General features: G+C 59.2%; 1 protein-coding gene across 12 annotated transcripts in view; it reads left to right on the top strand.

The window, feature by feature from the left end:
- The window catches only part of RAPGEF1 (Rap guanine nucleotide exchange factor 1), a 131,371-nt gene that overhangs the window by 94,629 nt on the left and 9,702 nt on the right, over positions 1 to 27,040 (top strand). For 7 of the 12 annotated variants that reach the window (XM_042964365.1, XM_042964370.1, XM_042964369.1 and 4 more), the window contains 6 exons: positions 1,941 to 2,140; positions 16,774 to 17,046; positions 19,668 to 19,753; positions 22,263 to 22,374; positions 24,019 to 24,094; positions 26,650 to 26,734. In XM_042964365.1, the coding sequence (XP_042820299.1) occupies positions 1,941 to 2,140; positions 16,774 to 17,046; positions 19,668 to 19,753; positions 22,263 to 22,374; positions 24,019 to 24,094; positions 26,650 to 26,734 (832 nt within the window). Of the gene's footprint in view, positions 1 to 1,940; positions 2,141 to 4,429; positions 4,589 to 16,773; positions 17,047 to 17,847; positions 17,941 to 19,667; positions 19,754 to 22,262; positions 22,375 to 24,018; positions 24,095 to 26,649; positions 26,735 to 27,040 lie in introns of all 12 variants that reach the window. The other 5 variants (XM_042964373.1, XM_042964372.1, XM_042964371.1 and 2 more) reach the window with 3 other exon arrangements.

Genomic DNA, 27,040 nt, shown 5'->3' with positions numbered 1-27,040 from the left:
GAGCGTCATGTGGAGGTTCTAGTCCCACAGAGAGACGGGGATCAGAGAAGGCCTTCCCGAGGATGCCAGAGGGCTGGACACGGGTCCAGACGGTCGCTTTCCCGAACCCGTGGAGTCATCAGAAGGGCCTGGCTCTGGAGGTGGGGCTCGGATCACCCGAAAAGCCAGGAGCGAGGCGCATACTGATGCTCGCACCCGAGGGCCGAGGCCTCTGCGCCTGCCTCAGGAGAGGGTGCCTGTGAGGACGGGTCCCTGAGACGTCTCGCCTCCCCGCGTGGGTGAGGCCCCTGCTGGCGTCCGCTGCCGGGGCCGCTCCGGTGATGCCGCACGGCTCAGGCGAGGGAGCCCGTCCCTGGGCGGCCGCGCAGCTACGGGCTGTGCCACTGTGAGGCGGCCGCTTGGTGGCAGGTGGCAGGGCGGCGAGGGCCGGGGTTTCTGGAAGGATGTTTAGGGAGGAGAGGACGCACGTGTTTGAATTCAAACACGTCTTTCTTTGCCGTTTGTCTCTCGCCCGAGAACGTTCTGTGGCCTCCGGGCTGGAAGGGGGGAACGGAGTTTAGCGGCTGTTACTTGTTTGCCCAGTGGGTGCGTTACAAGACCCACCCCGGGGCCGCCGCCTGGTTTAGCAGGGACTCAGCCGGGACGGAGGACACGTGTTTCCTTCACCCATTCATTCTACAAATATCTGTGGACACCTGCGGCGTGTCACGTGCTGACGATGCAGCCGTGGACCCGGCGGACCCTTATGGTCCCTGCCCTCCAGGGGCTTCAACTCGAGTGGGAGGCAGTAAGCCCTGTTACATCAGCTTTAAAAGTGTATCTATCCCACATCAAACCACTCTCCCCGCCTCCGCCCACACCGCAGTCTTTCGCCCGAACCACCACAGGGGCCCCGCGTTGTTTTCTCAAGACAAAGCGGCCGTGGGCAGGCCCCGAGGGGAGCCCTTGTTGGTCCTCGCGCCGCGGCATCCCTGCCCCTTTCCCACAGCCTCTCGTGACCCCCCAGGCGACTGCCTCGCTCCTTCCAGTCTCCCCTTGCTGGCTCTGCTCTGCTCACCGCACCCTGGGCCCGGCCTCGGCCTTCGCTGGCCTGCAGGCTCGGTGCAGAAGTCCTTCACGTGGCTCATCCGTGCTCGGGAGAAGCGCCCGCCGCCAGCCCGCTCTGCTGTCCACCCCCGGGCGCCTCTCTCCCGGTCTGTCTCCTGCCTTGTGGGAGGGTGTAGGCCTCAGGTGGGCAGAGGACTTGTTTGCCGGCCCCTGTGAGGCCCCGGCAGCTGAGCCGGTGCCCGACGCGTTGGTGCTCGTGGGACAGTCCCGCAGACGGCTCGGGACACGCTGTGGGAAGGGCTGAGTGGCCACAAGGGGGAGAAGGTGGGGCTGCCGGGCGAGTGGCTGGCGAGGAGCCCCTGGGGACGCCGAGCCACGAGCGAGGGAGGAATGTGCCCGGCAGGACTGGGAAGAGCAGGGAACAGCATGTGCACACGTCCCGGGTGTCCCAGGTGCGGGACGAGGAGTGTGTACCTGGGTGGTACGCACCCCCCCTGGGTGGGGGGAGAGTGGGAGCGGGGCCGGAGACCCCCAGGGCTTGTCAGCGGGGAGGTGGGGGCCCCAAGATGCTTTTTTAAAAAGAGGCTTTATTTCTTAGAGCTCAGCGACACTGAGCGGGAAGTACAGGGAGTTCCCGCGTGTCCCTGCCCCCACACGCCCGGCCTCCCCGCTGTCACCGGCTCCACCGGAGCGCCCCGCGTGGGTCGCCCGGCCCGCAGGGTCGCGCCGGCCTCGGCCCGAGCCACGGTTTCCGTAGGGCTCCCTCTTGTTGTGTCTCCAAAGCTCCCGGCCTGGTGTGGCGGGCCCGCGGGGACGGGTCGGGGTGCGGAGGGGGCGCGCTGGTGGGGGACCCCCGCTCACGGCCAGGGCCCCGCCCGCTCTCCGTCTCGCAGTGCTGGCCTACATGCAGCTGCTGGAGGACTACTCGGAGCCGCAGCCGTCCGTGTTCTACCAGACGCCGCAGAACGAGCACATCTACCAGCAGAAGAACAAGCTCCTCATGGAGGTGTACGGCTTCAACGACTCCTTCAGCGCCGAGGCCCCGCAGGAGCTGGCCCCGCCCCCCGCCCTGCCCCCCAAGCAGCGGCAGCTGGTAAGCCGCGCTCTGCTTCCGGGGCCCGGGCCGCCGTGCGTGCCGTGCGTGCCGTGCGTGCCGTGCGTGCCGTGCGTGCCGCGCCGGGTGCCACAGGGCGCTCTCGCTTCCTCCGGGCCTCCCCGCCCCGGGGGTGGTGGCGCCCTCGCTTCCATCGCCGCGCCTGCAGCTGGGCCTGGCTCGTGCTCAGAATGTTTGCTTTCTCTGCCGACGGTCTCTTGTGTTTTTTCCTCTCTTCTTTGGCTCCACTATAGACCTCCCAGAAAGGAGGGACTCCATCAAAGCACAGGGCATGGTCTGTGCACGGCCATCTGTGAACTTGATTTACATAATGGCCTCGCTACACGGGGTGACTTACACCCCACCCTGGCCACGGATGGCCCCGTGGAAACAAGCCCTATTGAAGCACGACGGCCGTAAACAGAGCCGTTCTGTGTCCCAAGCACGGTGCCCCTCCTCCCCTGAAAACACTCCTGTGTGAGGATTCCCTGTAGGTAACGGAGCCCCAGTCGGCGCAGAAGGCCGGCTGTGCTGCGTGGGCAGCATGTGAGATTCCGGGACCGGGCAGGGGCGGGTGTGCCTGCTGCCCGCCACTGAACCCTGTTCTCCCTGCTGCCGGTTTGCTAACCGCGTGGACTGTGGTCAGGTTGTAGAATCCAGGCATCTCATCCGGCCGTGCTTTCTGGGAGGAGTGCACCTCCGAAGGAGATTCTCGTTCAGAGCTGCACGTGCCGTTTTGGTCATGGGCTGGCCAGCCTGGTGGTGTTTCCGCCGCAGAGGTGACCGGCTAGCTGGCCATCTTTCGTCCGTCCTGAGGGGACACAAAGGTGCCACCCTTCCCTTGCTGGGAGGCAACTGCTGACTGGACAACCAAGGTCCCCAGGTTACTCCCCGAGCCCCCGCCCGCAGGGTCCCTGAGCCCATCAGTGAGCTCAGGGGCCGACAGGGCAGGAGCACGCCTAGCCTCCTGGGAGACAGCCCGGTCTGTCAGAGGAAAGGCAGCACCCGCCCTGGGTTCTTGGTCTGCCACTGTCTAGCCGTGTCTCACGACTCAGACTCAGGGTCTCGGTCCTTCACCCACCCTGCCCACCCCCACGAACACCTGAATGTGCCCCAATGTGAATCTGAATTACTCTGAAAACGTTTCAAAAAGGGATCTTTACCGTGGAAATAGAAATGCCTGCCGCAGGGACCCCTAACCTAAAATGTTTGGTTGAGCAGCCGAACCAGATTTCATGGAGATCTGAGACAGTCTCGGCCCCTCCTGCCAGTGTCCACAGGTGCCCCTTGGCATCTTCTCCGCACCGTGGAGCCCACAGGCTTCACACACATCCCTAGTGAGCACGCTTGGAACCAAGCCCATCTGGGAGCGCCCGCGGAGCATCTCACCATGCTGGCAGGGCAGACGCTCGGCTGAACGCCTCCCTGTGTCAGCACTGGGGCTTCTGTCTGGTTTCCCATGATCCTCTCCACAGCCTCTATCACCCCCGTGTTAAGTAAACTGAGGCTGAGAAAGCCAGAGTGACTTAACTGGAGCCTACCCACTGCTGGAAGTAGAAGGTGCGGGGACCGAGCCCAACTCTGGCTGAGGCCCCGACACGCCATGTGACGTGCCCTGTGCCGGCTGCTTGGCGTGCCCGCTCTCAAACGCAGGTGCAGGAGGACTCTCTCCGTTTTACCAGCAAAACAGTAGCGATCGCTGTGACCGTCAGCCCACGTACAGTGTGGCAGGCACAGTTGAGTGCCTGACACATACGTGGTCCCAGACAGCGTTGTCCCCGCTTTACGGATGATGAACCTGAGGCACAGAGAGCTTTAAATAATGCCCGAGGCCAAGCAGGTCACGAACAGCGAGGCCCAGGTTCAGAGCCGGATGGCCTGGTCCCAGGAGTGCACGGGCTCCGCCGGAGCATGACGACTGCCGGGGCTGCTCCCACGGAGGAGGAAGAGGTCCTGAGTAGTACGTGGAAGAAACGGGATTCAGAGCCGGGTCCGCGGGGCTCCAGGCCCTCTTGGCCCCCTTGCGCCTTACAACCGCTTCCAGCGGATGCGACTTGTACGAAAGTTCGCTTTTTAAATCTGTCACGAGGAGGTGAAGGAGGGCACCCTCTCATCCGGGTAGCCCTCGGCAGGCGTCTTTGATTCCTAAGCTGAGCCAAGAAGCCGTCCCTCTCCAGAGTGTCCGAGCAGACTTAGGTAGCAGCCTAGGTATGCTTCTCGTATACCTGCCTGACCGTTCTCTGCTTTTCTCCCTCCTTCCCTGTCTTCTCTCTCGTCCCTTCTGTCCAGCAGGCCTCCTATGCTGCTTCTTCCTTCTCCTCTGTCTCCTACTGTGTCCAGCAAACTAAAGTGGCCTTCACCCCCGAGGACGGCAGTGCCACTCAGGGCATCAGTGTGTCCGTCTCTAACTCCTTTCTCAGCCGGCACGGCAACTTGCCCGTGCCCTCGGTGAGTCGCTCCCCGCTGCTCTTTCTCGGAAACGTGAGTGCGATCTTTCGTTTGTCGCCTGTGCCTGCTGATGTGTGTGTTGCCACCCAGGCCGGACTCTGTCCTCCTGCAGACCCTGCACAAGGGGGAAGGGGCGTGCGCGGTTGGCTCTCTGGGGCCTGAGGACTGTGTGAAGTGTTGGGGTGGGCGAGGTGGGCGTGGGGATGGGGGAACGTTGGCAGCCCCGCTCTGAGCCTCACCGCTCAGGCGTAAACTGGCAGAGTGTTTTGGCCTTTTTATTTTGATCTCCCTTGGGCCTTGGGTCAGCCCTGTAAGTGTTCTGTGTTGAAGAAGAAATAGTCTTTGCACAGGAAGCAAGGCCAGAGAGAGCAGGCTTCATCAGGCTGTGACCGAGTTTGAGTCTGAGTCTGGGGGCCCTGTGTGACAGGCCATTCCAGAACTCAGTGGCCTAAAATGACGGTAACCACTTGGCATTGCTTAGGACACAGGTCAGTAGGCTGACTGCTGATCTGATTTTGGCTGACCTGGCTAACCTCTCCGGAACCTCAGCCAGGACCGCGGGCTGATTTGTGGTCCTCATGACCCACTAGCCTCCGTGAGGCTAGCCCGGGCTTGCTCCTGTGGCAGCTGGCGGGGCTCCAAGGGAGGAAACAGAAGCATGCGAGGTATCTTAAGGCCTAGGCTGGGAATTGGCACCCTGTCACTTTCTTGCATTCTCTTGGTTGAATCACGGGGCCGGTCTGGATTCGGGGAGTCGGGAGGTACACTCAGCCTCTTGCGGGGGCGGGGGGGGGGGGGTTGTTCCAGCAGACCATGTTGCAGAGGGACAGACATGGACAAAGGAGGGGAATGGGTGCAGCCATTGCTGTGAATGATTTACTTCTGAAACTTAGGGGACACTAACACTGGAGGAGGCACGGTGCCGGTCTGTTGTCTTTTGCTGGAATCTGCATCTGTCCAGGAACCGAAATAGCTACCGTTCTCCCTTTAATTTGTTGAAATGGGACTGAGCAGCAGGGATAGAACACGGACAGGGTTTCATCTGGGTCCTCCTTAAAATCAGTTCTGCCTTTGGGTAATTTACCTACTCTTCTTGGCCTCCACTTCTTTCCATTGAGGTTATGCTTTTACTTGTCTCTGATTTTGTGATTGTAGGGAGTAAGTAAAATCATAGGAAACTGCCAGGCACATGGTAAGCTTAGAAGTGTACTATCATAGCGCTTGCTCTCAGAGCTCTGGATTCTAGTCTCCGCTCTGTCCTAATCCTGTGCATGAGGGCTTGGACAGATGACTTAACCTCATGGTCAACCCAAATGGACTTCCTTTTCCCTCTAAAACCAGTGAGGTTGACCTGGTGACTCTCAGAGAGGGACCTACCGAAGCTCAGGTTCCCAGTGTGGTCCTGTCTGGTTTCCGTCTTTGGGAACCACCTATCCAGGGCCCGGGTCGAGATGGTCCTGCCTGTGGTGAGGAATGCACTCTTCTTTTGGGTGCTGGGGCCTAACTCTTGAGAGCCCTCGGCGGCCCTGTGCTTGCTATGGAAAGGCCACACGGCCTCCCTGCCTACTCCCGGCCCTGCCCTGGCACACAGACGCCCTCTGTTTCCTCAGCAGGCACTTCTGGCGAGTTTCTTTCACAAATCGTGCAGAACTTGGCCTTTAGACAATCCAGCTCTTGACCGTTTTTTCCCCTCTGTGAACAGAAGGAAAGTGTGAGTTATCCTAAGAAAGTGTCCACAATGTCCCTTTTGAATGGTTTGGGCTTAGGGGGCTGTCAGTGAGCTGCTCTGTTTACTCCGGAGTTGATGAAAGTTTGAGGGCATTTTAATGAAGCCTGGGCTTGAGTATGTCCCAGTTTCCAGCCCCGGGACGTAGGGGAGTCCCCAGACACCTCGCATCAGAAAGACCACATTCTGCGGACCAACTCTGCAGCAGAACCCAAGGGAATGAACTACTAAAGGTGCTTTATTTCAGAAAGGGAAGTCCCCCACCCCACCTCCCGCCTCCAGAGCTGTTAGTAATGGCCTGAAGGTTTGGAACGTTTGACATCTGGCACGCTGACCCCCTCCCCCCCAAAGTGGTGATGTATCGCAAGGCCAGCATCTTTGTGTATTTCCTACTTGCCTTCTGAGATGAGCCCAAGTGGAGGGCTTTGGGTGGCTCTCAGAGAGGCCCGTTATTCCCAAATCTCCTCGTTCTGTCTCTCCTGGGCCTCTGTCGTCAGTCCACCACAGAATTCTGAAGGGACGCCATTTAGGGGTACAGCGGTTGTCAAACCTGAAGACCCCTCACCCTGTCAGCGACCTGTTACTCCTACCAGAAGACTCTTGAATTGGAGCAGGACGGCTGCATTGACCAAGCGTAATTGAGACGGAGGCTGAAAAAGCCTCTTGTTCGCTCTTCCTGGTGTTCCGGGTTGAGTTTAATTCAGCGAGCGCAGGGATTCTCCTCGTGCAGGGATCCGTAGCGGCTCAGAGGCCCTGTCACCCTCGACGAGCGCTTGCCTCTCGGTGGGCAGAGTACGAGCATGGAAGAGGCTCACGCCGAGGCAGGGTGTGCGTAAGCCCGGTAGAGTCACAGGCTGTCGTGGGAACCGTCGGGGCCGTGGAGCCGGGACAAGGACAGACAGAGCCTCCTGGGAAAGGTGGCACTTGGGCCGTTGTCTGAAGGACAGTTAGGATTTCCGGGAGATAAAGGGCAAAGGTCAGGGCAAACGAGTCCAAGATGTTCCACGCCACGGATGTTCTATCCTGCCTGGGAGGTGGGGGCCTCCCGTGCATGCTGGAAGGTCACCGCAGGTGTAAGCGCTCAAGGAGTGAGGTGAGGGGGCAGCTGGCTGAAGGGTCGTGAGCGAGCCGGCCCTCCCACGTGTGCTTAGCGTCGGCACACCTTCACTGAAACGGACCTTTTCCCCCGAGGCTCCTTCCTGAGCATGGATGGCCCTTGGGGGCCAGGCCAGGGGGTGCTCGCACTCTTCCTGGCATCTTCCACTGTGTCTGCCCAGCTCTCGTCCCACAGAAGCCTTCGCTCGCAGTCCACAGACTTCCCGTCCTGCCCAGCTCGTGCTGCGTCCTGAAACTTGGACATCTACCCGGACAGGCATGTGGTCTCTGGGCTGTTAGATAGAGGAAGGTGCTCAGGGATATGAGGAGTGAGCGAGTGAGAGCCAGGAAGGATGTGGAGAGCCAGGCGCAGGGAGGCCGGGTCTCCGCTCCTGATAGGATTCCGCCGGGCCTTGGCAGTGTAGCTGGCCCCGGAAGCCACTTCATTGAGGTGCCTTCCTACAGACGGCTCTCTGACCTGATAGTGGGGTCCTCCCTTTCTGTCCCCAGAGTCTCTCTCGGTTACTGGCACCCCCCCAGGCTGCCTGCCACGTCCTCCCTGCAGCCCTACCATGCTGGCCGCCCGCCTTCCGCCTCCGCTCCAGTTCCGGTCCTTCCGGCGGCAGCCCTCCCCGCTCTGCGCTGAATCCCCAGGCCCCTTCTCTCTGGCTTGCTTCGGCTTTGCTTCTGAACGCTGGTCTTGTGACTCTAAAAAGGATCTTAAAAGTTGGATCGGGTCTATATGCACTTGACCCCCGACCAGGGTGTTGAAAACCTCCCAGCAGCCATCAGGGTTGCCAGTGCCCTTCAGGGGTTGAAATGTTGACGTTAGAACAGTCACCTTCCTCCACCCCCAGACTGGCTTCTGGTGCAGCCCTTCTTCGCTGACTGCAAGGCGCAGGTATTTTACTACCCCTAGAAGATGGACTCAGGTGCTGGGAATGTGTTGAAATGCTTCTTTACCGTCTTGGCTTCCAGAATGATTCTGGAAGTAAAACTGCTGGAAGACCCGGGTTTTGAGAAGAACTCGAGAGGGACCCATGATAACTGTCGTTTATGTGAAACATTTTTAGGGTAAGAACATCCAGTGCGTATCATCTCTAAGACTTCAGTGAGAAAGGACGGGGGAGGGTGGGCAGAGCAGCTGGTGTCCCGTCCTGGGCAGAGGACACTCAGATTCTCTGAGGTGTCGAACCCAGGTTTTTGCACGTCAGCACAAATGCTTTCACTGGAAGGCCTGCTTCGTAGACCGTGTTCCTCTGCCGTGGCTTCCCCTCACAGTGAGACGGCAAGGGCCCACTCCCTGAGACACGTGGAGGCCCCTGAAGTCCCACGAGTGCCTCTGTCACTCGCCGTTTCTGCCCTAAATGGCAGCCCAGCGGCTGTCACAGAGACCGTGGGCTGAAAGAGCTGCCTGGCGAGCAGACAGGAAGTGAAAGTGCACAGGACAGACGGGGGGGCGGGGGGCGGGGGAGTGGCCGGGAGCTCAGGCTTGCTGGGCTGGGCCCGGTGTGTGCCTCGTGCTGGAAGGGAGAAGTCCCTGTCTTCCTCGCCTCTGTGCCTTGCCGCTTCCTGATGTTGACTTACCTCTGTGCTTTCCTGGCCTGCGTAGGCCTCCCTCACTTTGAGAGACGAGAGCGGGGGAGGGGGTGGGCGACGCTGGCGGTCCAGGGACGGGGGTACCTCTCCGAGCTCCAGCTGTCCTGGCTGGGGCTCCGTTCCGCTGGCCTGCCAGACGCCGGGCTCTCCCTCAGAGTGGCCCAGCACCGCCGTCACAGGGAGAGCCAGGCCTCTTGGTCGCGTGGTCCTTCCTGGCCTGCGGAGGCTCTGGGGCCTGTCGGGGTTTCACACCCCGGAAGTCGTGGGCTCGTACACTGCCCCGTTCTTGGGGGCCGTACCGCCGAGTAGGGTCCTCAAGGTGCACGTGCGGGCGCCTCGCCAGACCCGGACTCGTCCCCCTGGGATTAGGAAGCAGACCCCACAGGCCCAGCCAAGCCCCTCCGCCCCCATCCTTGTCTCTCGGAACGTTTCCACCGTCCCCGAGCTGCCCAGGCAGGAAGCGAGGAGCTGGCTTTCCTCCCCTGCCACACGCGCGCCACGGTGACCTGTGACGTGCCCCGCCGCTCACCAAGCCCTGCTGTGCGTCCTAGCCTGGACCCTGAGCCCCTCGCCTCCAGCCCTGTCGCTGCTTCCCTCTCCCCGCCTCCTGCACGGCCGCTGTGGCCTCCCCACCGGCCTTCCTGCCGCCGTGCCCCCTTCTCGCTGGCCACATTGCAGTGTCCCCTTATCACTGCAGAGCCTTCTGAGGCCTCGCCAGCTACTAGTGCCCACCCGTCCCCTGCCCACGCCCTGTGCTCCCTCCGCCTTCTCCAGGCGCCGACTCCCTGGCTCTCCTGCACATCCTTCCTTCTGTCATGTGTCCCACCCTTCCTGGTGGCGCCCGTCACCTTCCCCACCTTGTTTTTCCTTACTCACGGGGTGGACCCGAGCGTGCCGCCTCCGGATCAGTAGGCCGCCCTTTCCTCTTCAGTGACGGGAGCCCCGAATTGTGAAGGTTAAAGGCAGAGCACATGTGGAGCGAGAAATGTAGTGAAAGGCACACAACCAGTGTTTAACAAAAAGGGAGGCATCATAGTAACATTTATGACCACACTGGGAAATTCTTTCTTTCTTCTGTAAGGCTCAAGTTCTTTTTTCTTAAGGTCGCAAATCCTCTGAGGCCGGGGCCGGGCTTGTTACGTGCTTGCAGCCTTGGTACGTAGCTCAGGGCCGAGCCAGCAAGCAGCGGGTGCTCCGTGACGCCAGACTGACCAGGAGGGTGTCCATTCACCCAAAGGCAGGGAGCAGGGAGGCACGCGGTCCTCTCCGCCCGCCACTGCGCCCACGTTCCCGCTCCCCGCGTTTCGTCGTGACAGCCAGGGGTCGGCTCACCACAGTAGCCTCTCCGCTTGTATGCGTCAGACACGCCCGTCCCGCGGTGTGGCCGAAAACCCCGTTTCTTCCTCGTTTTCCTTCCTGCTAACCCAGAACGCCCTGGCTGCTGTCTGTTGGGCCCGAGACCAGAACTTGGGGATCCTCAGCCTTGGAGACTTGCCGAAGCAGCCACTGCGACTCAGCCACTTCTGCTCCTCTCTTTCAAGACTTCCTGCTGCTGTTTTGCCGGCGCTCATGGCATTTTGGATGGCCATTGCTCTTGGACCAGCTTCAGACCCAAGAATTGGCGATAGCCCCTCGCTGCAGCTGTGCCCCTGACTCCGTCCATGACTGTCCAGCTGGCCGGGTGTCAGAAGGACCCCGTTGGTCCTTGCGAGGGTCCCGTGGCGACCTGAACCCCAAGGGTGCTGTCCGTGCACACGGACCCTCACCCGTTTCAGCCCGCTCGTCCACTTGTGAGGGTCCCTTTCCCACGGCTCTGGGAGGGAGTGCTCGCTCCACTCTGGAGACGGGGAGACGGGGCTAGAGAAGCTGCCCATGTCATTTGTTCAGAGTCTTTGGTGAGAGCTGAAGCTAGGATCCAGATCCCCACTGTCAGTTGCCAATAACCAACGGCGACCCGGGAAGGCTGTGTGAAAGGAAAGGCCCGCACGTAGGCTGGACATCGAGGGGAGTGCTGCCCCTCGTGTTCTGACACTTCACACGCTGTAGCCGCAGGCTCTGAACAGAGTTCTAAGAACGAGTCTAAAGTAGAGCCCCTGGCATGCCGTTTAAATCCAAACCGGGTAAAAATAGTTGTCAGATTTCTAGAACAGAAGTAAAGTAATTTTTGAGTCTGTATTAAATCCTTCTATAAAGCGTTGATGCTCTTAACGTTTAGTGCACATACAGAGCATCCTAAAACGTATTCGAGGTTTTTGCAGGAACGCAATTAGGCGAGAGACCATTGGCTTCGAAACCAGTGGTGTTCAAGGAAGATCTTGTGATTCAGATTGCAAAAATGTCACATGACAAGAAATGCAATACGTTTCTACCTTTGCACCCATCCTACCGAAAATTCTCCTACGCAAAGCATTCTTGGGGTTTTATTCTTCACATCCTTTGTTATAGAATACTAATTAGAATTCTCAAATGGTTTTTAAAACTAGATTCCACCAAGAAGTTTATTCAAGAAGAGAGAAGATATTTTGGGGGTCCACTGTGCTGCCGCTGTCCCTTTCTTTGCTAAGATGCACGTGGCCCCAGCACCCACGCCAAGGTGCCTCTCCGTGCCACGAGCAGGCGGTGGTGGTGGCCTCGGCCTCAGAACCCGCCTTCTGACACAAAGGCATCAAAGAAGGAAGTCGCTTCTGGGCGTAAGGGAGACCCGAAAAAGGGCTTTGGCAAATAGGTAGTTGATGGGGGAACAGGAAGGAGAGAGGAGACGCGTGCAGCAGTCCCCCTCCCAGTGTGCCTCACGGAGTGACGATGAATGTTATCAAGGGTCCTTCCTGGGGACCTTCCATCTCTTAGGAGCCGAGTCGTCGGACGTGCTTGCCCGCAGGAGATCCGTCCCCGGAGATGGCGGGGGTTGTCGTGCGGCGGCTACGAGCTGGACTTCCCTCCAAGAGGAACAGCGTAGCCCCGTGCTGTGTTGGTTGCGTTCACACTCACAGTCTCTGGTTTCAGGGAAGTGTGAGCCCAGGACCGGTGCTGAGCTGCGGGGTTCCCAGTGACTCTGCGTACGGGAAGGAGGCCCAAGCCACGCTAGAACAGCAGCCTCCCTGGAGTGTGTTTTCTCACAAATGATGGATAAGAATTTAAGCCTGAAAACCAGCTGTCCAATAGCTTATCTGTGTTGGTGAGCAGCGTCCAGAAACACTGAAGTCATAAGCCTCGCTCGAGCCAAGAGTGTGCAGTAATGACCAATCTCTGGCAACTTCTGTCCTTCCCAGACGCTTTACGACAGTGAGTCCATTCGCTCGGATGATTGCGTCTCCCTGTGACTGGTGGAGTTGCGAGTTCTCCAGAGCTTGGGGCGCAGGTCACCGTGGAAACGCAGAGCCATCGAGGCCCTCGGGCCTGTGGCCGTAGCCCTCAGCCGCTGGCACCCTCTCTGCCGCCTCCGGCACCCTCGTTCTTCCTGATAATCAGGGGAAGTAAATGGAATGTCTGTTACAGCGAGGAGCCAGAAGTTTCCTTTTGAAGATCTCTTCTCCTGCTTTGTTGCCAGCACAGCACAGGGCTCCTCCCCAGTCATGGTTCACGCCAAGACTCTGCTGGAGATAAAGTGTCATTGAAAACTGCATGCCTGGCCAGCTTTGGGTGGCTTTGCTTCTTAGCGTGTGAATGGCCTGTTAACATGTACGGTCGTCAACCTCCACCGTTTTTTCCACCCGGAAGACTCTTGGTGGTTCTTTCGAGTGTATGTTTTCAGAACGGGTGGCCACTTCCCGCGTCTCCCGTCTCTGTGAGGGCAGATGTTATCTCTGCATCCCTGGCTTGTATATCGGGCCTCGGCTCACTGCCTTTTGCATGCTGGTCATCGCAAAACACTTAGCCGAGGAGATTTCCCAGCGAGTTAGGAGGCTGTATCCTGCGGAGCCGTGGGATGACAGGGTGGGGCCTGTCACATGCCCAGAACCCTCGCTGACAGTGAGATGCCCCACACGTCTCTCAGGAGCCAAGCCGTGTGTTATCGGGTGCGTAGCCTGCACTCTCAGCCCGTTTCTCCGTCTTTGTGACAAGGATCGTAACAGCCCTTGGTGTAGATTAAATGAGAGGATTCGTGCAAAACCCTTAGCACCTCACTGACCAGCAGGCATCGTCATCCCCAGACGGGTTTTGCTGGCACTCTGACAAATTGTGACCGAGGCTGATGGCAGGGACCAGGCAGCCCCTCCTAACTGCTTTCTTTTGCAGGAACTTGGCTCTGGCACGCCTAGATCTTCTGCAGAAATCTGCCGTCTCCAGACAGGCAGCCCCCCTCCTGGCATAAAATCTCAGCCCAAACAGTCTTACTCTGGCTATAAATAAAAATTCCTGCTACAGAGAAAGCAGCAACTCTCTGTCAGAGGCAAAGCCAGGCACCAGCCAGGTCCTAGAATAAACTCCAGGCAGGGGTGAAGTGGTGTTTCTGCTCTGTGGCCAGCCTGCCTTTCTCCTGCCCGTACGAAAAATGTGGCCTCAGAGGGCCTGGAGAGAACTCTCTGGGGGATCCGTGGAGGCAGAGCTTGGGGGGAAATGGTGTAAGGATGAGCCCCCAAGTGCCCTCCCTTCCAGAGTTGCCGGAGGGGGCACTGCGGGGAGGGGCACCGAGGGCGCTTCCCCACTGGAAGGTATTTTTCAAGTTTGGCTCTTGTCCCAGCAGGACTGCATAGCTGGGATGCCGGAGCTGCTCCCAGGCTGGGGGGGGGGGGGGGGGGGGGGGGGGGGAGGGGGGTGCTGCTGAGGGAAGGGAGCGCAGGCAGCCCAGGAGCCTTTGTCCTGGAGAGGCAGCCCCCTTGCGGTCTCCTGGCGGCGGCCGCCCCCCTCCATAGCGCACATCCTTGGGGCTCCTTCCTTCCCCTGGGGGCAGCCTGTCACCCTGCAGATTCCTGTGAGTCAGCCAGTGTTTAGGCACGTCGATACTAACATTAGAATCAGTCCCTAAGTAGCCCCTCATTTCTGTGAATCCGCGGTAGACCCCACTGAATACCTCAGCTCTGGGGTTTCCTGGTATTTTGGAGGACGAGTGAGGAGAGCTGACCGAGCAGCCCTGACTGCACCCAGGACTCCCAGAGCCTCGTCTCTGTAACTCCCCAGAGACCCCGCCCCAGAAGCGTGGTCCCCGCCTCCTGTGTTTTCATTTTGCATTTTTTTCTTCTAGTATAATTAGCATACAGTGCCATGCATTTGCATCGCTGTTTTAAAGGGTGGGAAACTGAGGCTCAAGAACTTAGGCTGTTTACCCAAGGTCACACAGGTGGAAAGAGAGAGCCCCGGACCGGAGCCCAGTCTGTGTGACTGGAGTGTACGCCCTCGGCAGTCACCCTGAGGCCGTCTCCCGGAAAAGGCACCCATGGTGCTTGGGAGTCCGCCACCCTGAGCGGGCCAGATCAAAGCTGGTCAAGAAGGTACCGTCACACCTGATGCATCTTGTGACCGCATAGAAACCGCTTGTGAGTGTCTGTCCAGTGCTCAGTTATTGCGGGGCCTGCCCAAGTGCCGAGAGACTTTACGCTTCAGGGGTGGTCCATGAGGACAGGTCCCGGACCCCTGAAAGAGCTGGCATCTGTCTTAGTCTGTTCAAGCTGCTATAACACAGCTCCACAGCCTGGGTGCTTCCATACAGCACGGTTCTGGAGGCTGTGGTCCAAGGTCGGGCTGCCACCATGGTCGGTGTCCCCTTCCGGTCACAGACTTCTGGTTGTATCCCCACACGGTAGAAGGGCAAGGCATCTCTCTGGACCCTCTTTCCTGGCACTGATCACATTTAGGAAGGGAGCTCTAAGGAAGCACCTCCCAGAGGTCCCCACCTCCTAATACCTAAACTAGTTGGGTACGTGCTCAAGGGAGAGGCATCCGTCAGCACATCTCATGGCGGCCTCTGCCCTTGGGGACACACAGGCAACAGAGCTGAACCAGGCTCCTGCGTGAGACCAAAGCCGCTGCCTGAAAGGGCCACGTGGGCTTCTCAGGGTGGCCTCCCGGGACCAGACCGTACCATCCGTTGGCCGATGCGTTCCATACGCTGTCTTCTCTTTGGCCTTTCCCAGCCAGTGAGAGAGCCTCACTACGGGGGGGGGGGGGGGGGGGACATTCACCAGGGATGAATGGAGAGTCCCAAAGCCAAACATTTGGCCCCAGTGCCATCCCCAGCAGGGTCCAGAGTGAGCCCCCCTGCCCCCCCCAGGCCTGGGTGGTTGCTATAAAAGATCAGTGAAACGTGGCACCTGGCTGGTGAGGGTACCGTGGATGTTCAGGCTCCTCGGCCCCCAGTATGAGAGCCACTGAGCCGGGCATCCCCTCACCCAGCTTGTATAGAAAGCTTGTGGGAATGGAGCTTCCCAAGAATCTCAGCCTCCGGTGCCTGTCCTTCGGAACATGGACGGCACTTCCCACAAATTCATGTGACCACGTACATGAATGGTTGGTCTTGAGTTCGGGAATTAGATGGGGAAATAAAATGTGTACGAGTGAGTAGGTGCCTGGGGTAGGTGTCCTGAGTCTGATATAAACCCGCAGAGCGAGAGGGAGCTTTAGACTACTCAGGCCAGCCAGGAAGGAGCAGGGCTGGCCGGCAGCGGGGCGGGGGGGGCGCACCTGTCCCTGGAGTTGAGGCAGCCCCTTGGTCCAGTGTAAAGTGTAGCTTTACAAAACCACCTAAGGATGTGAGTGGCTTTAACCTCCTGTTGAGAGTTGTGTTTCTTCCTCCTTTTCCTTGTCCGTGGGTTCTGAAAATCCAGTGGCAAAACGCAGAGAACATTTGAGGGAGCCGTGTGCACATTTGTGTTGAGTTTGGCTTCTGGCAAACTCCGGCATCTGTGGTGGGCAGGTGAGCCGGGCCAGCACTTTGGATACAGACCATTCCACATGCCCTTCTCCCACTTCCCTGTGATGGCATCAGGCTGTCAGGCCCTTTGTGGGACGCGGTGACATCTCAGGTTCTGAGCCTGGTGGCCCCAGAGCTCCTCTGTCCCTCCTCCCACAGCAGAGCTCAGGCCTGGGCAGTGCTCGTTGGCTCTCAGAAGCTGTGGGCGCTCGCTGTCACCCCTCAACCTGGCCTCGAGACTTGTCTGTCTCCATGAGAGTTTGGGAGAGTGTTAGCCTCGCAGCTCTAGGGTGATACCAGAGACGTTGCAAGATCCCTCCATTGGTGAAAGAAAAGAGAAAAGATCGGGTAGGGAGGGAAGTGAGCTCAGAGAAATTTTCAGCATTTTGATTGCATTTTTAAGACTCCCCTTCCAAAAGGATTTGAAGCGGGTTACGGTATTTGAAAGGCTGCAGCGTTTGACTTTGAAGGGATAAAACCAAAGAAGCTCATCCGAAAGACTCGAAATGAGTAAATATGACCCGTGGTCTGAACGCGCACACTGAATTTAGCCACCGGGTTCCTGAAGGGACAGAGGCACGGGTTGGGTTCGTGGGTTTGGTTCTCTGACACAGCAGAGAGTGGGACCACCCGTACCGCGCCTGGGGCTTGCTCGTCGTTGAGGGCGCCCGCGTCCCTCTGTTCAGCCACCGCGGATGGCGCTGGTCGGTCCCCAGGCCCTGCTCAAGGGAGGGCGCGCCCGGGTTGGGGGACCGCGGGCCGGAGGCACGCGGGGGTTGCTTCGGCCTGCTCCTCACTAGAATCGCTGTGAACGGCCTACCCCAGCTCGGCCGACCTAATCTAACGACTTTTTCTTTTGTCTGTTTTCTTCTTCCCATCTTCCCGTTTCTGTGTCTGTCTGCCGCTTTGATTCTGTAGTATAAATCTGTGTTTAGGTCCTACTCCCAGGATTTCGTGCCTCACAACCAAGCTTCCGTTCAGCCTTTCCTCCCGTCTACCCCCTCTTCCTCTCCACACTTCCCGCCCGTCCACCAGTCTCAGAGCTCTGACTTAGCGGTGCCGACCGTGGCCAGTCTGCCTCCCAGCACCGTGGACGGGCCTCTCTCGTCTTCTCAGGAGAGCAGCTTTCATGGGAACACTGTCTGCCTTCCTTCCGAAACCTCTCTCACTGACTCGCCCCCGACGCCTTCGGTGAGAACTCAGCACACACACCCCTCCACGTGGGTCTGCACGTTTTGAGAAAAGCGGTGTCGCTGTTCGTGAGTCTGCCGCCCTGCCCCCCACCCCCAGTGGCAGCCAGGCCTGTCTGACTGAGGTCTGTGGAAGGTCGCAGAGTGAAACAGGAGGGTGTCCGTTTCCAGAACAGAAACGGAACCTTCCGTACAGAGTTCCCGTCAGATGGGGAACCCGATTTTCCAGAAACAGATTAGCAGCCGTTTAGAGACAGCCATAAGTAAGCACGAGACAGAAAATGCGCCTGGTTTCCTGGTTGGTTGTGCGTTTTTAGAGAAAGATACAAACACCTGTGGAAGAAAGGTGCGGACAGAGGACTCTGAGACCGGAGGCAGTTGCCTCTGTGGCTGCAGGTGCTGCTGAGTTCCCTGAGCGCCTCATCCGGGGACGGGGTGCTAGCTGGCAGGGCGGAGAGGACCGGGGCCGGCAGGCGGGGGCGGCGCTGCAGCGAGCTGGCCTGTCTTGGTACGTTGCCTTCCTCCGGGGCAGTTTGAATGGCCCTTGACCTCCCTGGAGAAGATCCAGAGGGAAACTTGCGTCCCCTGTAACACAGAGGCAAGAGGTGGCAGAAGTGGCTTCCTTCTCGGGCCTGGGAAAGGTCCCCAGGGAGACCCGAGCTCCCGCTGCCGCCCTCTTTCCTTCCCCGTGAAAGGAGTGTCCCGGTCAGGGCCGGCCCGGTAGGCTGCTCTCTCTCGGAGCCGTGACGGCGGGCTGGGGGGCCTGTCACATGTGCATCTCCTCTCATCCTGTCTCCCCCAGAGTGAAAACGCCAGCGAGGAGGCTGGTGAGGGTGAATACGTCAATCTGTATTCCTCTGGCCAGAGCAGCGAGGAGCTGCCTCACTCCCGAGGAGTAAGTAACCTCAGGGCTGCCTCGTGCATGTGGCCTGGCCTGGCAGGGTTGGGCCCTGCTTCTGCCTGGCTGAGCCTCCCGGTCCCTGGCCGGCTGGGCCCCACAGCCTTGCCGAGAGCCACGCTGGCTCGGTGGGGAGAGGACGTGGCTCCCCGTGGAGGCCCTCCCTTTGCTTTCAGTGCTCGTGTGACGCTCTCCGGGCCTGGCCGGATGGGTCTTCTGGAAATGAGAGGAGGCGGCATAGTGTTGGCCTGGCCCCGTATTGGTTGCTGTCTGAGATTTCTCTCTATCCCGTCTTCTAGTGTCAAGGCCCGTCTTCCATCCCCTCCCCAGAGGGAGGGACTCCTCTCTCCCTCACCACCAAGCCTCCTGGGCCTTCACCCCCTCCTCCTCCCTCAGCGCACTCCCTTACCCCCACAGGAACAGCTTCTGAGGAAGCTGGATGGGGTCTGTCCGGGAGCCCCCGCCCTCTGTGTTCACGAGCCCTCTATCCTGAGAGCGTAGTGAACTACCTGATGTGGCTGCCCTTGGTCGACCTCTGTCCCAGCTGGATACAGCCGTTCTGTTGAGCAGTCAGCTCTCCAAGTTTTGCTGCAGCAAGACACGAGCGAGCTCAGAAGCTTGAAAAAGAATGAGTCCCTTGACAGGAGGTGCCATGAGGACGCGAGTCCTCCCTGGTGATCAGCTCACAGGGCCCAGCCCATTAAAATTGTGGTCACCCCTGGTAAGACAGCCCCGCCGAGGACGCCCCCGCAGGACCTTCCACGTCCGCACAAGGCGAGCCCCACTTTGGTTACTTGAAAGTCCTAGAACATTGTGGGATTCGACCCTGTCTGTGGAAGCTGTTTTTACCCTGGTGTCCCCTCCTCACCTGTCCGCACCTGGTGACCTATGCCCCCGCATCGTCCAGTTTAGCCTCCACACGGTGGAGCCCATCCCAGGCTGGCCTTCCGTGGCTCTCCCCTCTGCCCGTGACCACGTTCGGTGCTGGCTTCACCTCGCGGCACTCTCCACGAGGACGATCCATGTGTTCGTGCTAACCTGGTCTCTGTCGCGGCCGCGGTGGCAGAGCAAGGATGCCAGACAGCCGTGTCGTCGCCGAGTGGGGTGGGCCCGGATGCCCAGGCCCGGCTGCTGGAGGAGAGGGGCTGGCCCTCGTGCCCTCGAGCAGCTAGACCCCTTGGAGCCATAGCTGGGAGGCAGCTGTGCGTGGCAGTCCTGAGGACTCTAACTAGGAAGTCAGCAGGGGTTTGCTGCACGGTGGTCAAGGTCACAGGTTTCGGAGGCAGACGACCCTGGGGTTGAGTCCAGGCTGTGGCCTCCGAGCCGCGTGCGCTTGGGCAGAGCCTTCGTCCTGTGTCTGTGTGCGTGAGTAGCACGGTGCCTCCAGCTAACGGACAGGGTCCTGGTCGGGTCAGGTGAGAGGAGGTGTGGGAAGTCCTTAGCACAACGCCTGGCTCAGCTTGGCCGGTAGCAGCAGCTGTGAGTCCTTTCTTCCAGGAGGTGCTTGGATGGTCATAAGTAGGGGCCCCCTTTCACCGTCCCCAAAGGCAAGAGGGCCTTGCACTTCTCGCGGGATTAACCGCCTTCATGGTTCCCGTGTCCACGTTTCGGATTACTCTGGAGGAACTTACGCTCAGAAGCCGCTTGCAGGCAGGAATGCCGGGAAGCAGATCCGCCCGGCTTGGGGCACCTGTCACAATCCCAGCGCTGGCTTCTCTTTTCAGGAATCACCAGCTACGAAAGACGGACATCCCAGAGACCCCGCATTGGGCAGCGGCGCGCCTGGGAAGGAGAGCAGAGACGGCGAAAGGTAGGACGTGACCGGGTAGAGTGGGGGCCCTGAAGGCAGCGAGCCCACTCGGGGAGAGCTGCCCCCTGCCCACCGGCAAACAGGCCTCCCGGGGCTTTAGGTTTACGTCCTTTCCCTTTTTCTGACTCTCAAAATCATACATGCGCAGGGCAGAAAGCATGGCAAGTACAGAAACATACAAGTAAACCAGGAAAATCCTTGATAATCCCACCCTTAAAGGCTCCACTCTGGCAAGCATTCTGCCATTATTTCCTGGTGATGTGCTCATGTATTATCCACTTTGCAAGTCACCCACGACAGTATTTTCTTTCTCAAATCCCAGGCCAGCCTTCCTTGGCCTCTTCCAAGTTCAGGTGCAATAAGGGAGTGTACAAGACTTGCCAAACCTTTTATCGTGAGTTTCTGGATGGGTGTATTGTGTTGTTAAGCCATTTGAAAGTAAGTTACAGATGTGACATTCAGGCCCTAAATACTTCAGTGTGCCTCCCGAAATATTTTAAAAGCTTCCCCGATTACAATACCATTACCACACCCAAGGAAAGTAATGATAAATTGCCTTATATCATCTGGTACGCAGACCATCCTCCACTTCCCCAAGTGTCCGTAAAGCTGCTTGTATAGCTTATTTTTTTGGAACCAAGATCAGTCAGGAGTCACAGCATTTAGTTGTGGGTCTTCATTTTTTTTTTAATATTTTTTTAACATTTATTTATTTTTGAGAGAGCATGAGTGGGGGAGGGGCAGAAAGAGAGGGAGACACAGAATCCGAAGCAGGCTCCAGGCTCCGAGCCGTCAGCACAGAGCCCGACGCGGGACTCGAACCCACACACCGGGAGATCGTGACCTGAGCCAAAGCCGGTCACTGAACCGACTGAGCCCCCAGGAACCCCATGTGTCTTTAATCTTTTGTAACATTTTCAGCATTTGCCGGAGTCAGACCTGACCCGGTTTAGAAACGTGTAAGTCCGTTTCTGTACGCGTGGGACCTCCAGATCCTCTCTGGCCCTGCCATCGGCAACTGCGTGGTGACGCTGCCTTCTCAGCGAGATGTTCCACAAGTTCAAGCTTTTCCTCCCTCTGCAGGCCAAGGTTCCGCTACCTCTGGGGTCCTGCTTGCCAGGCCCAAGCATAAACGGTTCAAGAGGTGGTAAATAGCAAGAGGCAGAAGAAGAATCAGAAAGCGCTCGATAGGGGCCCGCTGAAGAGGGCTGCCCGCCCAGCCTGCTCTTGGCCGCTCCTCAGTGCCGTCCGTGTGGGTGGAGACCGTCTGCTCCGTCTGTCCGGGCTAAGATCTCCCCAAGTATTAAGCAAGGGATGATGGGTCTTCTAGTTGAACACCTGGCAGCAAACGGGGGCTGTGCCAGGCAACAGGGACTCATGGGTTCAGCCTCCAGCTGCACGGAACCCGAGAGCACCATTTTTCAGAGCTGCAGATGGCCTGTGTGAAAACAGAAGGATGAGCACGTCGACCTCTTAGAAGCAATTACAGAGATGTTCTCCTCCTTCCACAAAGGCCAGACTGCGGACCGGACCCTGAAGGGACACGAAGCAGATGGTTCTTCCCGTGACTGTGTGTGATTTTGCTTTGGGCTGTCCATGTCTTACTGAAGGCACAGGTTTTTATCTCCCAGATACTTAGGGTTAAAAATGTGGCCTGTGACCACAAGGATCCACGGTGGAAACTGTCAGAATAAAACCGGAACACGGGAGAAGATGCCGGGGGAGGCATGGTGCCTACAGACCCAGCATCTGTCTGCTCCCGGGATGCCCCCCTCACCCCCCACATCCCTCCTCTGCTGGCCGTTCTCTCCTTCTCCCCCTTCACCAGCAAACCCCGGCTCAGTCCTTCAGGCCTCAGCCCGTGTGTCCTGCCCCAGGGCCTGCTGCCCTTTAGACTGTGCTGTGTCCTTCTCAGGCCGGTGCCCCAACTGCTGGCTTTAACGTCCGCCTCTCCTGCTAAACCCAGCACCCCCGAGGACAAGGGTCAGTCTGCCCGGCTCATACTTCTCAGTCCCACGGAAAGGCGGCCCTTAGAAAAAAACTTGAGGAATGGCGCGAATAGCCACGCGAACTTTCTCTCCCAAGCTGCTTGCCCTTTTGCCATTTCTGTCCTTGAATACCGACTATGTGGACGGTGGCCTTGACAAAGAGAGGCTGATCCCATCACTTATTTAAATAGTCCAACGGAACCTTGTTGATCGCCTTCTTAATCCCGTCCACTTACAGACGGAGCAGAGAGCAAGAAACGTCCCAAGGTCACAGAGCTCATCGGTAGTGGCACCAGAAATCCAGTCTGTGCCCTGGCTTCCAGCCCCCACTCGGGCCCCCTGTGCTGGGGCGGGGGGAAGGGTGTGGATTTCCCCGTTGTAGCCGCAGTTCCAGAAGGACCTGTTCAGGGGCAGTCGTAACTCCTAGTCCTCACGCAGCGGGCCGCACTGCCTCGGGCCCCTGGTGTCCTGGATGCTGGGGCCTCTTGGACGCTTGCGACACAAACCACTTCTCCCTCCAGGGCCCCAAGGTCACCAGATGCTTCAGAGTTGGCTCGGTCGGAGGAGGAAGTTGACGAGCTGTCCCTCATCGACCATAATGAAATCATGGCAAGGCTGACACTGAAGCAAGAGGTGAGGACGGGCCTTCCTTGAGCGTCTGGGCCATAAAGGGAGTGAGAGGGCTTTGAGGAGAATGGAACCGGGAGGTGTCTCAAACAGAAGACCCAAGTGAGGCACCGACGCCCCAGGTGGCCACCCCACGCTTCCTAGGCTCTGTGCACGGCATTTATTCTGACCCCGTGCCTGGGCCACGGTGGGTGCTGAAGGACACTGGGCAAACAGATGGACTCCTAGAGAAAATGTCCCGTGTCCCCTTCTCGGGTACTTCCAGAGAGTAATCTTGGGCGAGTCGTGTAACCTAAGCCCCAGAGGACAGGACTCCGGAGGTATCATGACTGTGAACTCTGTGGAGGGTGTTCAGTTCAGAGCTTGAGCATGGGGAGCCCTCATTAGCATAAGCCGCCTTCACATTACTGTTGACCGAATGCCCCACGGTAGTTTCCGTGTGGGAGACACAGGCTGATTAAGAAATCCCAGGCCTAGCCGCCACAGCCGCCTCTGTCCTGTGCCTTGCCAGGATGGCGATTCTGGAAGCACAGAGGAACAGTTTCATGTCATAGCCTTGACCCCGCCCTGGGGAAGGACTGTTTCTGGGCTCCAGCTGTGGCGGCACACAGATGCAAAGACAAGCAGTGGGTATACTGCCCTTGGCACGGGGTGCGCTGGGCCGGGCCGGCCGCCGCAGAGCGTGACAGGAAAGGCGAGGCCGGCGGGGACCCTGGGGCAGCTGGCTTCTCTGCCGACAGAAGTCACGTCTCGTGACCCTTCGCAGAAAGTCCTGAAAAATCGGGGCGTGGGCGTGGCTGCCCTCACCCTTAGCTGGAAATGCACGATGCTCTCGGGGCTCGAGTCCAAGCGTGGAAACACAGAAGTGCTCGGAGAGGCAGGCGCCTCTGAGCCTGCGGGCCGTGGGCCCACGGAGGCTGGCGGGGTGGGTGTCCTTCAGGATCAGAGGCAGGGGTGTGGGCTCTCAGGCTCGCCTGCTGCCAGCTCTCTTTGGCTCCCAGCAGGTTTATGGGCTAAAGCCTCTGTTTGCCCACATGAAAGTAAGACTCGTTCTTTAGTCGGGAGACGGCAGCTGGTGTCCCATAAGCAATGTCAGGCATAATCGAGCGTCTTTGTGACGCTTCCGGGCTCCTGGGAGTGCTCCCTGTGGAGGGACTTGTGACTCCTCCCACGTGGGGAAACAGTAACGTGGGGCCGCTGGCTGCAGTTGTGGGAGCGGGTGCGCCCGCAAGGAGCCCACTGCCCCCGCTGCCTTCTCGGAGCAGCCACTGGCAGCCCCGCCTGCCTCCCCACGGGGTCCCGCCCTCCCCACCTCTGAGACCCCGGGGTTGGTGAGGAGAGAGAGATCTGATGGTACTATTGTCCCCTGACCCCACTGTGACCCAGAGCGGGGTGCCCTGGTGTCCGGGCGGCTCCCAGACGAGCCGTGGTCTGTCCTGCCCGCCGAGCGCGCAGAGCTGGGCGGGCCACGTGGGCACACTGGCCTCCGTGCGCGGCCGCACTGCTCCCGGGTGACAGAGGCCAGAGGGAAGGGGGCTCCGGGGTCTCCACAGTGCAGGGACTTGGTCTCGTCCCCACCCCGGACTTCCCGGCGCAGCTCTCCTACGGCCGAATTCTGCCGCACGCCCTGCTTTGCTCTTGTCGTTGCAGGGTGACGATGGGCCGGACGTCCGTGGCGGGTCCGGAGATATCCTGCTGGTGCACGCTACTGAGACAGACAGGAAAGGTGCGTCAGCGCCCCGTGCGGCGGCCTTTGTCACAGCTCCCCAGGCATCCCCTGGCCCCGTGGCCCTCTCTGCCAGCCCTGAGCGGGTCGGAACGGCGGCCCGGGTGCAGCAGGGTCACTGTGAGGAGAGCCCACCCCGGGGGACAGAGCCGGGCTCGATGCTTCCCAGCCCTGTCAGGGCGTGTCCTCCACTGGTGAAGGGCCCCCAGGGTCAGTGGAGAGGGAGCTCCAAGTGCAGAGCTTGGCACCCAGTAGGTGCTCCCCCCACGGTCCCTCAAATAACAACGCGTTCAGCAGCGTTAACGTCACGGTGACGCGTGGGTAGCTTTTTCTGCTTCTCCTGATGTTTGACTCATTACGTTATTCCAGACCACTAGATGGATTTCACTCACGGAGGTCCTGGCACACGTTCCGGCCGGGAGCCTCAGCCCCAGAGCAGTGGCAGCACCGTCACAGGACGGGGTTCCGACCCTCCGCACGCGGCTGCCCCAGTCAGCGTCCTGATCCGCTGACGGGGCTGGAGGAGCAGGGCACCCACTGTTGGGCAGACTTTGTGCTGGCACCAGAGCTGTCGTGCCCTGAGTTCTGACAGGGAGAGGAGGAGGAGGGCCGTGAGGAAGGCGCCACGGCCTTGACCTCAGTCAAGACGGGGGACGGGTGCCTGGTGTTCTGTTGATGTCTTTGAAAATTAGTGAAAAGGTGATGTGACCGCAGGATTAAAGTCAGTTGTGGGAAGAATTAAAACACCCCAGGCCTGAAACCTTACACCACCAATGTTAGTTTTATGAATGACCACGTCCCTGTTTTTATAGCAGGTTTCCCAAAATATGTTACACAGAACGATTCTGGGAATTTCTAAGTTACGAAAATAGTACAGAAATGTTCACGTGGCAGAGAATTTGAAAAATAGAGAAAAAGAAGAAAGGACTCCAACAAATTCACCGTAGCCACTGGGCTTTCTTTACCCCCGGCTTCCTTGGACTAGGGCAGACCCCGGTCCCGGACGCGGAGTTCAAATCCGGGCACGTCCCTCTCCTTCCGGCCTCGGCTGCTTGAAGAGGTTAGCGGTGGCCCGGGGACAGGGAGGTGCACGGAGCCGACCGAGCCAGCGCGGCACGCGGCCAGCACTCGGGAAGTGGCGCTCGCTCTGCTGCGGCAAACCTTCCTCCACGCCCGCCTGAGCGTCCTCCTCAGCTGGGCCGAGAGGAACAGTTCTCCTCTTTCTCCAAAAGGGCTGAAGCGGGAGCTGGCTCCCGTCCTGGCTTTGAGCGGCTTACCTGCGGGTGTGGCCAGAGGGAGCCCCGAGGGCAGGGCAGACCAGAGCCGCCCGGTCTGCCGGCTGTGCCCGGGGCAGGTGCTGCCGCCTGGGGCCTCCTCTCGATGTCATTCACGGAGATCCTGAGGATTCCGGGGGGAAACAGTCATTTGTACCTGGGGTGGACTGGGGCGGGGGAGGCCAGGGGCCACACGGCACGTTCCCTGGGCGGGTGGCTTCCCGTGGACCAGAGACCACACCGGTGGCACTGTACCGGGAAGCCCGCGGCTCAGGGCACGCGGACTTGGATCTGTTCTGCCGGAAGCAGGCGGTGGCCTGTGCGGGGCTCACTTCTGCCTCCTTGCCCCCGCCTCTTTGAACAAAGCCCCGGTTATCAGTGAGCCGGGTGAGCGGAGGGTCCGGGAAGGAGGCGCCTGAGCACGACGCCGTCGGGCCCCGCTGTGCGTTTCCAGCCTGTGAGCCTCCCTCCCGACACCTGCTGCGCCAGCCGGGCCCACCCCTCTGCTGGTCCCCTAGATTCTTGCACTTGGGGAGTTGGGGGACGAATGAGAGAAGACAGAGAAGGGGTCCGTGTCCAGAGAAGGACACAGATTTAAACTGTGTGCGTGTGTCACCCTCGGCCTCACCGTGAGCAGCGCACACTTTGGGACCCAGTCAGGACTCAGACCTCAGCTCTGGCACAGAATTAACTCTGAAGTTCCTAAGCCTGGCCAGACAGGGAGTCTGTGATGGGGAGTGTCCTGCGTTTAAAACATTCCATTTTTTTTTTTTTTTTTTTTTTTTAGCATCAGGGACTGCATCACCAGCACAAGCAGAGCCAGGGGGCTGTTGGAATTCTGGGAACGTTGGGAATCCCCAGCTAGAGCCAGCCCTTCTGAAGGGCAGGGAGTGAGGGGTGGGAGCTGCTGGTCTGGGTCCCACCCGACCGCCGGGGCCAGGCTTCTCCCGGTTGGCCTTCCCTTCCCTGGTGCTTCTGTGTTCCAGCAACGTGCTGTGGCCCTTCAGCCTTATCGCTCAGTGTGTGGAAATTCCCAAGATCTTTGCCCCTGGACACTGCCCCCTAAAGTATTACCTGTGACCTGGCTTCAGAATCCTGCTGATGAGTTTGGATTATTTTCTCTGTGCCCATGACGATGAAGGCCCTTTGGATCTCAGGTCTTAGGGCAGACAAGACACGCTCGGTGTGTCGTCAGAGATGGCAAATACGTGCAGCAGGCACGCTGCCATCTCCGTCCCCTGCCAGTGGCAGCCATCCCTCAGTGGTCGCTCTTCTCTCTAGATTTGGTGTTGTACTGCGAGGCCTTCTTGACCACCTACAGGACCTTCATCACCCCGGAGGAGCTCATCAAGAAGCTGCAGTACAGATATCCTTTCCCGAGTCCCTCCGGCCCGGCTTGCTCTTCGAGCCCCTGTCCTCGCCCAGGGGCTGAGTGAGATGGCATAAGGGATGGGGGGTGGGCTTGCCTGATGGCAGTTGCGGTCACTAAGGAGTCCTGAAAAGGAGTTAGAATTGGTGCACCTGCGAGGGGTGGGGGGGCACCCAGGCCCCCAAAGAGACCCAGGTCAGTGGCACCTGCAGCTTCTGAGCTGAGCCCCAGGGCATTGAGGTGACAGGCACCAAGTGTGCAGGGCTTACCGGAATCGGGACTCCGATAAACAGCCGCAGAGGT

Source organism: Panthera tigris, chromosome D4, assembly GCF_018350195.1.
Source record: "Panthera tigris isolate Pti1 chromosome D4, P.tigris_Pti1_mat1.1, whole genome shotgun sequence".
Taxonomy (NCBI): Eukaryota; Metazoa; Chordata; class Mammalia; order Carnivora; family Felidae; genus Panthera; species Panthera tigris.
The sequence above is the reverse complement of the archived record's forward strand: the minus strand, read 5'-3'. Positions and strand labels throughout refer to the sequence as shown.